The following is a 15,124-nucleotide window of genomic DNA, read 5'->3' as shown; positions in this document are numbered from 1 at the left end:
TACCTATTAATGAAATGACAAATATCTCTATCTTATCTTATCTTTGTACTGATAACGCTTATCAGCCGCGGCCGCGACTGCTCCATTTCACAATGTGTTGGTTAGTGGTTTAGAACAATAAAGCAGAATGCAATGCTTTAGTTTATACAATGTTGTTATATTTTATAACTTTTATCGCATTCGGGACGTGTTCGGGAGCTTTATGTCCTAAAGAGTGTGATTGTGATTTGGACGATGGGTTGAATAGGGCGGCTTGTGTTGATCAGAACATTGTGAGTGTTGATGTGGGAGTGCCCAGAGAGGTGCAGGTGTACAGCTTAAGGAGGAACGTGATAAGTGAATTGGATAATTATTGTTTTCAAGTAAGTCCTTTTTTTATTTTCTGTTTTTTTTTTGGTAGAGAAATTATTTCTTGGTGGTATTTATTTGTCATGTATTGTGTTATTAATTAATCTGAAGATCTAGATATGCGTGAAGTGTTTAGTTTCTCGTTTTATAGTGGTATAGAGTAAAATCAATCGGATAATAATAATTTATTTTTCCTTACCTAAAAAGAAAAAACAAACACGTACAATACAATGCACTCGAATATAAATACGATGTGGAATATGAATACGCAACTAATATAAAAAACATTTAATTTGTTGACGCTGCGTGAAATATATGTGTTTATTGCTGCTATGCTATTCTTTGCTTATATTTACCTAAAATTAGAAGAATCATAAAGATATACGTGAATAAGTAAATGTCTTATCATAAAACTGACCTACCATAACTCATGATGTTTTGTAATAGTAAACATACAAATTGTAAGTATAAGTTCAAATATTTGTTAGCATTTTTTTTTGTAGGAAGATATTGAATATGAATATATCGAGGTTATTAATGTTTAATCATACGTAAGTAATAAAATTGATAACTTCTTCGTAATAGTAAGGCCAAAAAAATTTATGGTGCTTGAAGGTCATGCTCATTTTTCTACGTGAATGTTTCTCAGTCAATTCCTTTTGTATACTTTCGTTAATAGAGATTTTTTAAAAACAGTTGTTTCTCTTGAATGTTAGATATTAACCATCTACTAAAACTTGGTTATCATTACGTCTAAAACTATGTTATATTTATTGCAGGAAGTAGGATATACAAATCTAAAAATATTGGATTTGTCATATAATCTTATTTTCTGGATAGGATTACACGCATTCTCGGGTGTAAATCAGCTGACCAACCTGGACCTAAGTAATAACAGATTAAGATACATCCCTTCTGACCTGTTTTGGGATACACCGGAGTTGGAAATCTTAGACTTATCGTCAAATGTTTTTGAAAAATTGAAAAATGAGCCCTTTCTTATGCACACAAAATTACAGGTAATAAGATAACAATTATTATTGCTAAATCAATATTTAAATATTGGTATGACAACCAGAGGAATTGTGTCAAATGGGCTGGAAAGCAGTCGAATGATTACAGTTTGGAATGTGGAGTGAGGCAGGGGGGATTGTCCTCACCCATGCTTTTTAACTTTTATGTTAACAAGCTGATCGAGGGGCTCAGCAGCACCTACATAGGATGTCATGTAGGAGGGACGTGCATCAACAACATCAGCTATGCAGACGATATGGTGCTGCTGAGCCCGTCGATCGGTGCTTTGAATAAGTTGCTTCACATGTGTGAAGAGTACGCGGTGGCCCATGGGCTTAGATATAATGCATCTAAAAGTGAGTTCATGGTTTTCCAGGCGAAGGACCTGAGGAGTCAACGGACAGTAACTAGTGTTGATCTAGGGGGCACTCAGTTAAAAAGAGTTGACCGATTTAAATATCTAGGTCACTGGGTCACTGAGACTTTGTCAGACACGGTGGATATAGAAAGAGAGCGTAGGGCGCTGTCTGTCCGCTGTAACATGTTGATTCACAGATTTGCGCGTTGTAGCCAACAGGTCAAACTGACGCTTTTCAAAGCCTACTGTCAAACGTTCTACACGTGCAGTCTGTGGGTCAACTTTACGCAGCGGACATACGGCGCACTGCGCGTTCAATATAATAATGCTTTCAGGATGTTGTTCGATCTGCCGCGCTTTTGTAGCGCGTCGTTGATGTTTGCCGAGTCGCGTACCGATTGTTTCCCCGCGATTATTAGAAAGCGGTGCGCTTCGCTGTGGGCGCGAGTGCGCGGAGCATCGAACACCATCCTGAGTACGTTGGCTGACCGATGGGACTCCCCATTGCTTAGTCGCTGGGCTAATCTCCATGCTCCTGCTACCAGCTACAGTCAATAGTGTAGGAGTCTCAACGGAAGCCAGTTTTTGTTTTTTTTGTTTGTATATGTGTGTGTTTGTGTTTGTATTAACATAGGGTAAGTTTTAATTGTTACTAACAAGTGGACTAATGTCTTAAATAAATAAATTTATTATTTATTATTATTATTATAAATAATTATCAAGCAAATTAAAATTCTAAGTTAAATAACAAAAAGAGGCAGTCGTGGCGCAAGGGCACAGGGGTGTGATTATGATGCGACGGTTGTGGGTTCGATCCTCACTCGAGAATTGATAATTATTATTTATTAATATCTGCATTTCTTCTCTGGCTCAATACGCATGTCTCTCGAATAATTCGGCGGAAAGTGGGGAACCGGAGTATCTTAAAACTACATTCCCTCCTCCCTGCCGCATGTGTAATGTAGCGTGAAGTTCGATGCCTACTCGGTGGAATGATTATTTTTAAATTACCTATTTTCATTTCCCTACTTTGATAGACAAGACGTAACGTAAGTTTCGCCACTTAACATTAATTAGGCAGAAAATGAGGAACGAGATGTCTTAACACAAGGATCCTTCTGCCTACTATGGAATGTAGGAAAAAGCGTGAAGCTGGCTTTTCGATATTTTATTAAAATAATTGTATGATTGTTCTTTCATTGAAATATTTTCGTGTTTTCTAGGTTCTCAATCTTAACAATTGTCGAATAAAAGCTCTACCAGAACGACTCTTTACCAGATTACCAAATTTAAGAAAACTTGATCTTAGTGAAAATTATGTAGTTACATTAAATTTGGACGTTTTGAGACCACTTCGAAAGTTGGACAGGATAGAGTTAAGAAATGAATACTGGCAGTGCACACCCGACTTTGTGGCCGTTGAGACTTGGATAACCTCACGTAATATAAAATATGACAAGCAATGCCACAAGAAATTACCTAAAATGTTTGAAAAAATGATCTCTACATTGCCAATTGAAAAAGAGGCCGTAGATATTGAAAACGTGTGGAATGTATCTAAAACAAACAATACTCTGACGGAGGAGAAAACGAATAAGACTGAACCATTGACTCCATATCAAAAATTCGATAGAGAATTTTCTGCTGTCCAAGCATTTGTGATTGGTCTTGAAGTGGGCTTAGCGCTTGGTATCGTCGGAACTTACATATGGCTGAGAAATTTTTGTAGCTGCACCAGACCTATATGTACTAGACGACAAACAAGAAGTCGACGTCGTCAACGCATGGAAGGAGATATGAGAGCTAATTTATTATGGAATAGCCCTGATTTAGACACTCCACCGTATTATAGGAGACAATTATCTTTACCAGAACGCAGTCCTCCTTTCCCTGGAACCGGGATAGCTGGTTTGCATGTCGATGCCATTCGCGTTGACAGAGCAGAAACGCCGCCACCCCCTTACGTTGAATGTCGTTTAAATGTATGAGAAACGTAATATTTATGTGAACCAAAGTATTACAATTTAAATTTAGAATGAATATTATTAGGTTTTTAGGAAACTATATTATGACATGATACCATATTATATATAATATTTTATTACAATTTTATGTAAAAAGAATAGAGTAAGTTACTCATGAGTGAAACAGTAATTTAATAATAGGTAACTAGTAAGCCTATTGGACTTTAATTGTGCGAAACAATTTTATACGAAAAATAAAACACATTGAAAGAAGCAAATATGGAATATTTTATTTACTTCATAAATACAGTTATCACATTTGCATAACAATCTAACAATATAATCTTATATTAATATAAAATTTTACGTTTAGTCAGACTCGTATATAGAATTTAATATAAATTCTTTCTAAAGTAAAAATGATTTGGGTAACATAATTTTGTACAACACAACCACATGGCAATAAGTGCATCAAAAATACTTTATGGCATTCTCATGGCATTTAAGAATTACCAATGTAGGTTAACAATTATAAACTTATAGTATCGAAATTGGTAAATATTAAAATGATAATATATTAAAATTCTATTATTTTACATACTTTTACTTATGTTTATAAAATATAAAAAGGAATGTACAAATTGTAGCAATGTTGGATTTGTCTGAATTGATTAATAAAAAATATATTAATTTATTAATTAAACTCTAGAGGAACTAAAAATATAAAACCAAGCAAAGTACAGCAATCTACTTAAAACCATTATTTCGTTGTAAGTCTGATTAAATATGAAGTTACACACATTCTTATTTTAAAGAACAAACAAAAAAATATTTACTTTACATATGATATCTCTACATATGATTATTTTTACTAGATATTTGTTAAAATTTGTAAAAAAGCACATATATGAAAATGACGTACAATAATAATTCTAAAATAAATTTTGCAATATAACTGACATAATATTTTATATTCTAAGTTCATAAAAAATATATATTTTTTAATCAACGAATTATTTATATACTCTTCATAAAAAAGATGTTTAATTAAATTTATAGAAATGCAACATTCAAAAAAATGCATAAAGATGTAAATCTTTTCTACATTCTTCACGTCATATAATGTAATTTTATAAAGTATAAATTCCAAATTCATATTTTAAGAGTCAAATAGAAGTCACACACTAAATTATTTTTTTTCGATTTCAAATGAATTCTCTTACACATATTTATGTAAACAATAAATATGTCTAAACATATTTTTACGGAAATAAATTAAATTATTTAATGTTATAGTGAAAATGCTCTACAAGCACACAATATTTTAAGTCTAAAAATATGAATTTGAAGAATAAGAGGATAAAATTTTAGTTTAAAAAGAAATTTAATGGATTAAAGTATATATATTTGAAATTCAAATCCTATAAATCTTATTTAAAAACCCTAATACTACATTTGTACACCATTACGTTAAAGTTTATATCTATGTTTCAGGCACATCATGGCATGTTTGATTGGATTGGTTCATTTTATGACGCACAATAAAAATAATATGTATATAAAAAAAAACCATAATTGTTACTCAAATAAAAAAAATACGTATATTATTAAAATACAATATTTGTAAATCCTATTTATAATTTGTACAATTATATTTAAAATAATTCATACTGACTTTAATAAATAACTGGCTCTGTTATGAACTAAATTGTCTATAACTATTTCATTGTCATGAAAAATATTTCGCTATAAAATTAATTGAGTTCAGCTTAAAATGTACAGTAAAAAAATATTTATATATTAAAATAATATTTCATTAGAAAAAGTTTTTTTTAAAATTAGAATTTAGTTCTTCATTTTGCTATTTGACAACAGTGTCATTTTTGAGTAAAAAAAAAGAAAAACATTTTCTATTGGAACTAATGTTCCAATGTAGTAATAGAAAATATTTTAAATAAAATCAATTTAAAAAAATAACTTTTTACCTACATACTTTTCTTACATTTATATAAAAGTCATACATTAACATCTTCATTATCCATAGCCAATTGACTTATATTTACATAGTCTGGATGCTGTGAGAAAAAATCCACTAGCTTACCAAAACTTGGCCTTTGATTGGGACTGTAATCCCAACAGTCGAGCATTAATTGGTAAATCTCGTCTGGACAATCTTCTGGTCTTTCTAGTCTTTGACCATTTTCTACTAATTGTATTGCCTGTTGATAAAAATAATTAAATATTCATAAAAATATAATTGTATAATGATATAAATTATAAGCAAATGTAGAGAATCATGGCAATATATTAGATAAAATAATGATCTCAATGCTATTCCTTATATCCCTCTAAAATCCCTATCCCTATAAAGGAGTTTCTCCTTAGAGTACTCCCGAATTCGAGACATTTCGTGTTAAATGGTCGAACTTAATACATCACTATCTTCGAATAAAAATAAAAAACCCATCTCACCTCAATACCCCTCATATCCCCATAAGGCTGTTCCCCATAGGAGAACATCTCCCATAATGTAACTCCGTAGCTCCAGACATCACTCTTATGGCTGAACGTGCCGTAGTTGTAGGACTCCGGTGCGTACCACTTGATCGGCCACTTGCCTCCGCGACTCGCTTTATAATATGAACTGTCCGTGGATAAAGCTCGGGACAGACCGAAATCGCTGATTTTTGCTTGATGTCTGCGAAATATGAAAAGTATTTGTTTCATACCGAACCCATATTAGATACCGAAATTATTAAAGGTGATGTAAACACGACGTTTGTGTTGTTTGTGTATGACTTGATAAATCAGATGATTTAATTGGCTTTTTTTCATTCAATGCTTCAAAAATCATAAGTGGAAATTTTAATTCATACATGAAAAAGAATGTGCTTAGGTGGTTTGGGCACGTCAAGAGACCGTATAGACCGTACCATTTCGCACTCTATTTTCGATAAAGCGTGAAGTTAAAAAAAACAAACAAACCTGCTAGCCAACAATATATTCCTCGCAGCCAGATCTCTATGGACGAATCGCCTCTTTTCCAAATACCGCATGCCGGCGGCCACCTGCCACGCCCACAACCTTAGTTCATAGCCCGGCGCAGCCCCCACACTTGTATTTGAACCTGTGACTCCACGACCATGGCGGATAAGGTATTCCAGTAATGAGCCGAGTGGTACTAACTCTTGTACCATGGCTAGAGGGGGACCCTGCAATAGTTTTTTAATTAATGTACAGCCTAGGACGTCGTGACGCAGTGGTACCAGCGTATGACTTATTTACTTACTAATCTGAATTGCTTTCATGTTCTAATAACATTATTATTTTAACAAACTTTCGGATAATAACTTTACAAATGACTGACTAAATCGACTCAAAAGTAAAGTTTGTGTCAATTTAGTCAATCAATAAAACATTGTTATTTTACGCTACCTTAGTCAAACAAAATCATTTATATGATTTTACGTTTTTTATTTATGAACCGATTGAAATAAAACAAACAATGTTAAGGGAAGCTCAGCAAAAAACTGTATTTAAACAAGTTAAACGGCTTCTAATATTAGCGTGCTCAAACACACAAAGAAAAAGGCAAAAAATTTAAAACAATGTTTTGGGTTCTATTAAATAAATGTCCACAATGATAATTTCATACACACAGTAATTGCTTACTTTTTTATTTTATGTATTGATTAGAATGATTTACAAAAACTTACTAAAGATACTCCAATCAGCCGTACAATACACTTATGACGTAACGACATCATCACTTTAGCTTCGGATAGGAACTCCATTTTATTTGTATCAGTGTGCTGTACGTGCAAGGTCTTCACGGCGACTGGTACGGGGTTCGAATCCGCCGGTGTGTATACTGCTCGATGAACAGAACCAAATTCACCTTTGCCTAGTACCGCTTCTAATGTTAGCTCGCTGAATGGTATAAATTCTGAAATCAGCAAACAGTAAATGTGTTATAGAGTCTATAGTTAATTATTATATATGAATATAAGACAAAAGCAAACAATAATAATAATTTCTTTTACTTTCGAGACATTCCGTATTTTTTATAAATTATATATATGTACTGAATTAAAAGACGACATTGTAAAAGTGAGACTAAATGCGACGGTTGTACGTTCAAGGTAATTAATTTTATTTCATATGTATGACAAAGCCCAGCGTGAGTTCCGTCACTCAACTTGAATACGGGCGGGAAGCGGAGAACGTAGTGTCTTGACACTACGTTCTCTTTACCTATATCTAATTGTGAAGCTAAAAAATATAGATTACAATTACCTTGCAATGTGGACAGCTGGCCTTCAGAGTCAATTGATATTTCGTTATAATTTTCCGCTAATGAAACTACCGCACTATTATTTACTGGCACTTTGTAAGTATCATTGTCTTGACAATCGTCATTATTATTTAAACTATCATTATTGAAATCAGAGGAAAACGATAAATTTCTTGTGAGAAGTTCAAAAGCGTTGTTATTTAGGGATGTTTGTGTGTCATTTAATATATCATGTTTGACTAGCGACAGTGACTGGTTGAGAACTCGGCTTGGGGAAGATTTTTTTGTTCGTGGCATAGTTGAAAACTGGAATATAAACAAATCATTACAGATTATTAGCTAATTACGAATAAGCAAAAGTTTAGTAACGTCACACAAGGTGGGGAGGGTGTTAAGAGTTCGAAAAATCTAAATTTGCGTGACAGACAGATAAACAAATAAATACTGATATGATAGATACTGACCTCAGGCAATGGCGGCTTAGGTTTAGGAGACACGGGTGAAGTAAGCTTTGTTGGCAAGCCGTCGGGTACAGTGCCGTAGTGCTCTATCAGTCTCTCTAGCGATTCTAAATACGGACCGTCGTCTATAAACAGCCATTCATTCTGTAATATTGATAAAAGGATAATATATACATTAATTTATGAAAATATCTTAGTAATATTGTTGATTAACAATATACATTATTAATTTTTAATAATTAAATAAGGATAGAACCTATAACCATGGAGGTTACATCATACCACTGCATCAAAATGGCCTTTCTCTAATATATCAAATATAAAAATTAAATGAGAAAATGGAGAACAGAGCCAGTGCCTTACAATAAGGTTTCCACTGCCTACCATGTTATATGTATGATACAAGGTGAAGCAAAAAAAATAACTTCTAAACTACCTCTTTCCTAATAATAAAGTTGTAAGGCGTATTTTCACTGAGCATCGTAAGGACATACGCGCCTCTGTTCCTTTCACTGTACCGCACTAGGAACACTCCATCGGAAGCTTTGTCCTGCAAATTGTGTATTTTGCAATATTCCTCTAATATTTTGACTCCTTCCTCTCGATTTAGGGTTCCGTGGTACCATTGACTTTTTGTTGTGTTCGGTTGGTCGGGAATGTGATTTTCTGCAAGGGTAGGTCTAATGTTAAAATCGTACTAAGTATTGTATTATATCCAAATATATATTATAAAAGTGTATAATATTTTAAGATAGCAAATTGTTTTAAAAAGGAACGTTTAAGAATTTTAACGAAAATATAGTTTGATTATTGTATTATAGCAAATGAAAAATTGTGGATCGAAAATAACAAGATGTCTTCATACACAGAGTGATACATAGATATATAGGACTTAGATACAGGAGGAGCTAATAAAAGCACAATTAAAATATATTTTTGCAAGAGTTTCTTAAGTATAAATTTATTAAACTTACTTAGTAAATGGTAACATTCAGTATGGCCACTGTGTTTTGCTAATTGTGCGGGTGTGTCGTAAGCTAATGTTCGGGGATGAGCTGGGGCTTTCAGTTTTAATAGTACCTATGAATACATATAAATTTATTTATTTATAATTTGTAGAACAAAAAAACATATTTTGCCATTTCATTGTATACATATACAAATAAAAAGGACAACAAAATAAAGATTGGATATTGGATTCAAAGTCGATACAACTTAGACTTTAAGAAAATGTATCTTTAAAGAAAGGAATAAGTTAACGTTATTTCTAACAAATCTTTATACAAAAAGTTGACGGGACAATAAAAAAAATCCTACTATTTTACAATATTGATAAGAATGTAAACAAAATACCCTGACGTTTAAATAAAATATTTCACCTTAATACATTCAATATGTCCTCTCTGCGCTGCTTCATGTAGAGGCACTTTGCCGGATGGCGCGTGTCGCATTTGATAGTTTGCATTTCCTTTCGTTATGAGCAACTCCGTTGTACTGGGTAAATTGTTTTGACACGTGTACTGTGGAAATAAAATAAATAATTTATAAATAAAAATTAATTTACATTTTTATCTGTATATTGCTCTTACGAAATAGAGAACTGTTTTTAATCCGCCTGTCATATAAAAAATATAAATATTTTATTCAGAGAGAGAATTCATTAATATTCAATTCAAGTCAATTTTTATTTGATCTCATATAATCTTAATCAGAATCTCAATATGTTTGCAAAGTGAACTGTCTTTTAATCTTTGGGCTCCATCTATTTGAGTGAGCAGTTTTCAAAATTATACCCACGTTGACTGTGATCGATCAACTGTTAAAAATAAGAAATACAAAGTAATTTTCATACATGGCGGCGATCATTTAGATTTAAATCTGGGGCCATCGAACGTTTTTAATAAATATAAATAGCTTTAGTGATGCCATACCTATATCTACATTTCGACGTAAATAAAGACGAGATTATCAAACTTACATGTAAAGGGGTATATCCAAAGGAATCCCGCACATTGACTGTAGCCCCGCTGTCAATGAGTTTCGCAAGTATATTGTCCCGGCCGGCCCTGGCTGCGATGTGGACCGCCGTCTGTCCATCTTGGTTCTTGGCGTCGCGACTACGATAACCACCGTCTAGCATTTTAGATACTATGTTGTAATCACCGGCCTCTGTTGCTCTGGAAGAGAAAATGTTTGAAATAAGTTAATATTTTTTGAAAAATCTTAAAAATGTTTCAATGTTGTTTAAGGGTGTTAATATTATATAAAAAAAATCTATAATGCTAAATTTGCAATACAAGGCAGAATATTCAAGCATTTTGTTTTAAATATTTTTTTGTTTAAGCTTAAAAATTCTACCGTAAGATGCTTACGCCTCACGAACACAATAGAATTTATTATTTTGTTTCTATAAAATTTTACAGCTGATTCTTCAAAAGCTGAACCTTAACTGCATCTAATTATTATAATAGTAGTAGAGTTTGTAAAGTAATATAAAAGTATTTAGTTATCCTAGATTTCACATAATGTCACGAAGAATATTACGATCTACATTTTACTAAAAAACCACTGAAATATATTTTAATATATTTAAATTAAATTAAGTCATAAAGACAAAAATGAAATAGGTAATATAAGTATCCAGTGGGTAAAAACAATGGCTCCCATCGAAATTTTTAATTACTTAAATTCCCAGTAAAAATTCACATAGTTTTATTGTATACGAAATATGAAATATATTCTAAGAATATATATAAGACACATACTTTTTTTGGTTACTCATATCTTGAGAATGTTCTTATGACAATAACATAGCAACAATTGGAGATACATCTGTTTAACAGTGACTCATTATGTTTATGTTAATGATTCATTAATTACTTTACCATTCGTTGACGCTGTTTGCTCTTGAGATTAGTATCTGGATTTTGAGCACGACTTTTATGATAATCCGCCATTTTAAGCGTCAAGGTTAAACTTAATATTCACTTGTGTTTATTTTCAATAGCGTCTCGCATATAAATTTTTAAATGATAATCACAGATTGAGAATTGATTGAAGATGTTTAGAATCGAAGTAGGTTTTTTTATAAATGTATAGTTTTTTTTTGTATTAAGAATGACATACACAAACTTTGCATAAGTAGATAAATTACTATTAGAATTTTCTTGTATCTAATATGTTGTGTTTTTATTTTATCTTCACCTATCTTATAATTTTAGGGGATAGTGAATTAAGTCAATCGATTTTCCGTTTAGTTTTCCTAATATTACATATCATAGAGGATCACACTACCCAATATAAATTGAACCTAAGCGTTTAACAGTACGCCCTACAATCGCCATTCTCCAAAATTTAGAAAAGAATAAAAATGATAAACAATCGGTAATTTATGTATTATTATTTGTAATCAATCTATAAATTGCTGTTATTCTCAATAGCCATTGTCTCACAGTGGCAGAGGCAGCAGGAAATTATCAATAAGCTCGTCACTGTTTACTGCTCATCACCTACAGAGTACAATACGAGTAAAACTTTAAAGGCCAATACCCTGTTCCAATGCCAATTTCTTTTCATTGCTCAATTTGTATTTTACACCTTATTGTGTACAGTAGGAAGCCAATTGCTGCTAAATTGTTTGTTAAAGACGTCAATCTTTAACGTAGTGTCTTGATATGGGGGCTAATAACTTAAACTATTCAGACGAGGATATTTTAATTTGGTAGTTGCCAAAAATTCAAATTGCGAATCTATATATATCTATGAATCAGTTCTCTCTATCTGTCCTCGGAGTAAACAATTTGGTTTTTATGAAATAGATAAGGCAAACGAGCGTTCGTGTCACCTGATGGTAAGTGATCACCGCCGCCCACGACCCCGTGCAACACCAGAGCTACAGGTGCGTTGCCAGTGTACTTAGAATTATCATTTGGCAAGAGAGAATGCTATTTATTAAATATTTTTAATATTTTTAAAGTTTTAATGCACACTTAGGAAAAGAAATACTTTTTTTAGAAATACATAATCTATTTTGAATGTTGCGTTAGCCAGAACGCAATTCACTAGTATACATAATAAAGTTATAACTGCTTTCTGTCTGTACATGTTATATTATTTACGTTAGATATTTAGAACCCTTCTCTATCAAGCTATCTATTCATACATAAAGCAATAAAACAACAAAGAAAAATTAAGGGCAATTTGTGTGGCTCACTTCTTAATAGGACTTCCTCCTTCAACTGTTATTGTTATTGACAATCACACTAAACAATTTCACACTGACTTGCATGGAATGTTGAGAAACAAACATAACCTTCTCTCTACTTATGATATATGTAAATAGAAAAAATAATAAACTAGTGCAACACATAGCTTTATCCAGGTCTACAATAATATTATATATAATATGCAAGTATTTATTATAACTGTATTTATCCTTATTTTAATCAGTAAAAACCATAATAAAATCCATTCCATGGTTTAAGAGAAGCATATTTGTTTTATATGGTATAAAGATCATGAATATGTCATTTAATATGGGCATTTAAAAAAAATCCATCATTGTAACAACCAATGGTGTGAATTACTTTTTGACTATCAACAGGATATAATGATAAATTATTATCATTAAAAATATATCTTTCAAATGATAGAAATTTTAAGCTAGCTAGTTAATCCAATAAATATTTACATTATTTCTTATTTAGCTCATTAGCAGTGCAGAATTTAACTATAATATGTGATTGTTGTAGGTTTGATTCCCTCACAGGGGAATGAATTATTTTCATTTCCTTGCTCTGGTAACAAGTAAATAGTAGCGAAGTTGAGGATTGCCCACTTCTCTATGTTTCACTTCACTCAACATGCAAAATCTCAAGAACAGTGCCTCAATACTAGGTTTTCTTTGCTTTCATTGCTAAATGTGAGATATAATATGAAGATAAAAATAATTTTAAATTAAAAGTGAAAATGGTTATCTAAGTATTTTTTAATTTAGAATTACTTACCTGTGTAAAAGATTAGTTGTGCCCTGAGTTCTTGACTCATGGGGTGGTGGATTTCCTTTACACACAACTGATAGTCTTGTAACAAGACCATTAGAATCCCCTCGGTAATGTTGTATCAATGTATCTAAACCATGCACTGTGGTGTGTTCCTCGATAGAAAAGAAGGCATCTTCACCATGTCTTCTAATTTGATAGTGTACTACCTCTTCCTAAAATATAAGTATATATTATGGTAAAAAGAAATAATAAAAATAGTTAATGCAAACAATAACAGTAAAACAATTTTTTTGTCTGTACTTATAATTTAAATTTAAATAGTTGAAGATATTAAAAGCATTAATTTTAACAACAAAAAATAAAAGATACCTGATATAGAACAGAAAGTACATAGTCTCCAGGTGAAGAGTTACTCTCGCGTACCAAGAAAACACCATCTTCACCGTCTGAAATATAAAACAATAATTGTCAACAACAATTTACAAACAAAGGCCCATATTTATATATCATGACAAAAACCTACCTTCTTTCAAAAGTTTCTCCGCAGTTTCCCGTGATATTTTCCCATGAAACCAGTTTAAATTGTCTTCTGTATTCATCCTCAATAAAAAAGAGTTTGTCTGAAAAGTTGAAACTTGTTCAACAAATGTCACTACTCACATTACACCACTACAGATGATCCAATTTTTTTGTAATTTTTGTTATTAATGTCACCACACTATTTAACAATTAAAGTTTGCATTCCAAGTCTGAATACGTATTTTTTGTCGAATAAACAAATTTAAAAGTTATGCTGGAAATGTAAATACACGATTACCAAATTCCCAATAAAGAGATCAAGCAACAACTTTGTCTTTTATTTCTTTCTAACCTATAGCAAATAACTTCGCCTAACCAAATGTTTTAAATTCTAGATAATTTTTTTTCATCTCTTTCGTAGAAAATTAATTTAAAACGTGTTAAAAAGAGATAGAGCATTCTTATATTGCTTTGACATTTATTTGTGTAGCATAAATGTAAACGTCAAACGTCAAATATCTAGTTTGGTCAAATAAGAAACTGATTATTATTTTTTTACTTAATCATCGAATTTATGCGACATCGTTTGCGAAATACTAAATAATAAATAAAATCATTATTTATTTCAAGAATCTTACCTTCAACAATATGAATGACGTCATGGTTGTTATCATGATATCCAACTTCGGAAACTCACAAAAATATTTACAAAAATTCAAGTGTATGCAAAATACGAACTATTCATTAATACAATATTTTTTTAAAAGGCACATTTCGATTAATCAAATAAAATAAGAGTTTACACTAAATAATTTATCCATAAAAGCGTTCACAGTGAACGGAGAGCGTCTAGAAAGCAACCGGCAGACAGGCGCGGTATCCCCGACTCTGCCTTCCAGCGAATGACTCATAGCAAGGTCAATTCCGAGAAATGAATCACCAGCCAGCGTACTCAGTTCAGCAATGCCATAAGTAGTACACATTCCCTCACATGCACAAGCACAACACAACATCGTTATTATATTATTTCATATGGTAAATAACGCCAGATACATGTTAAGTGGTGTTAGCTCTGCAAATATTTTTATCAACCTGCTTGTTCCTATTTCATAAATATATAATTGACATGATTTAAGAATTGGATTATTAACACAATATATGTA

At 31.9% G+C, this 15,124-nt stretch overlaps 2 protein-coding genes across 3 annotated transcripts; one reads left to right on the top strand and one right to left on the bottom strand.

Annotated features, from left to right (window-relative positions):
• Positions 1-72: 72 nt before the first annotated feature.
• Positions 73-4,092, top strand: LOC146535537 (uncharacterized). 2 transcript variants are annotated; one of them, XM_085191443.1, is made up of 3 exons: positions 76-362; positions 1,128-1,367; positions 2,944-4,092. In XM_085191443.1, the coding sequence occupies exons 1-3, from the start codon at positions 150-152 to the stop codon at positions 3,706-3,708; spliced, it is 1,218 nt and encodes a 405-aa protein (XP_085047569.1). In that variant the 5' UTR covers positions 76-149; the 3' UTR covers positions 3,709-4,092. The 2 variants fall into 2 exon arrangements, with proteins under 2 accessions (XP_085047570.1, XP_085047569.1); XM_085191444.1 differs by lacking the exon at positions 1,128-1,367 and having other exon boundaries at positions 73-362.
• Shark (SH2 ankyrin repeat kinase) lies at positions 3,953-14,874 on the bottom strand. Its single transcript, XM_085191442.1, has 14 exons — positions 14,600-14,874; positions 13,966-14,062; positions 13,812-13,888; positions 13,446-13,654; positions 10,418-10,616; positions 9,819-9,959; positions 9,414-9,519; positions 8,876-9,105; positions 8,443-8,583; positions 7,981-8,284; positions 7,401-7,630; positions 6,670-6,896; positions 6,157-6,382; positions 3,953-5,903 (listed from the first exon to the last, which is right to left on the bottom strand). Exons 1-14 carry the CDS (start codon positions 14,633-14,635, stop codon positions 5,700-5,702), a joined length of 2,427 nt encoding a protein of 808 aa, XP_085047568.1. The 5' UTR covers positions 14,636-14,874; the 3' UTR covers positions 3,953-5,699.
• Between the last annotated feature and the right edge of the window lie 250 nt (positions 14,875-15,124).

The sequence above is a fragment of the Heliconius melpomene genome, chromosome 10 (genome assembly GCF_056956725.1).
Source record: "Heliconius melpomene rosina isolate 202511_hmr_F chromosome 10, ASM5695672v1, whole genome shotgun sequence".
Lineage (NCBI taxonomy): Eukaryota > Metazoa > Arthropoda > Insecta > Lepidoptera > Nymphalidae > Heliconius > Heliconius melpomene.
The sequence above is the reverse complement of the archived record's forward strand: the minus strand, read 5'-3'. Positions and strand labels throughout refer to the sequence as shown.

Excerpts from the sequence above, each read along its gene's own strand:
- LOC146535537 (XM_085191443.1), top strand. The coding sequence starts at position 150 with ATGTTGTTATATTTTATAACTTTTATCGCATTCGGGACGTGTTCGGGA. Across the intron at positions 363-1,127 it reads TGGATAATTATTGTTTTCAA|GAAGTAGGATATACAAATCT; the intron begins GTAAGTCCTTTT and ends TATTTATTGCAG. Across the intron at positions 1,368-2,943 it reads TTATGCACACAAAATTACAG|GTTCTCAATCTTAACAATTG; the intron begins GTAATAAGATAA and ends CGTGTTTTCTAG.
- Shark (XM_085191442.1), bottom strand. The coding sequence starts at position 14,635 with ATGATAACAACCATGACGTCATTCATATTGTTGAAG. Across the intron at positions 14,063-14,599 it reads CGTCATTCATATTGTTGAAG|ACAAACTCTTTTTTATTGAG; the intron begins GTAAGATTCTTG and ends TCAACTTTTCAG. Across the intron at positions 10,617-13,445 it reads ACAACTAATCTTTTACACAG|AGCAACAGAGGCCGGTGATT; the intron begins GTAAGTAATTCT and ends TTTCTCTTCCAG.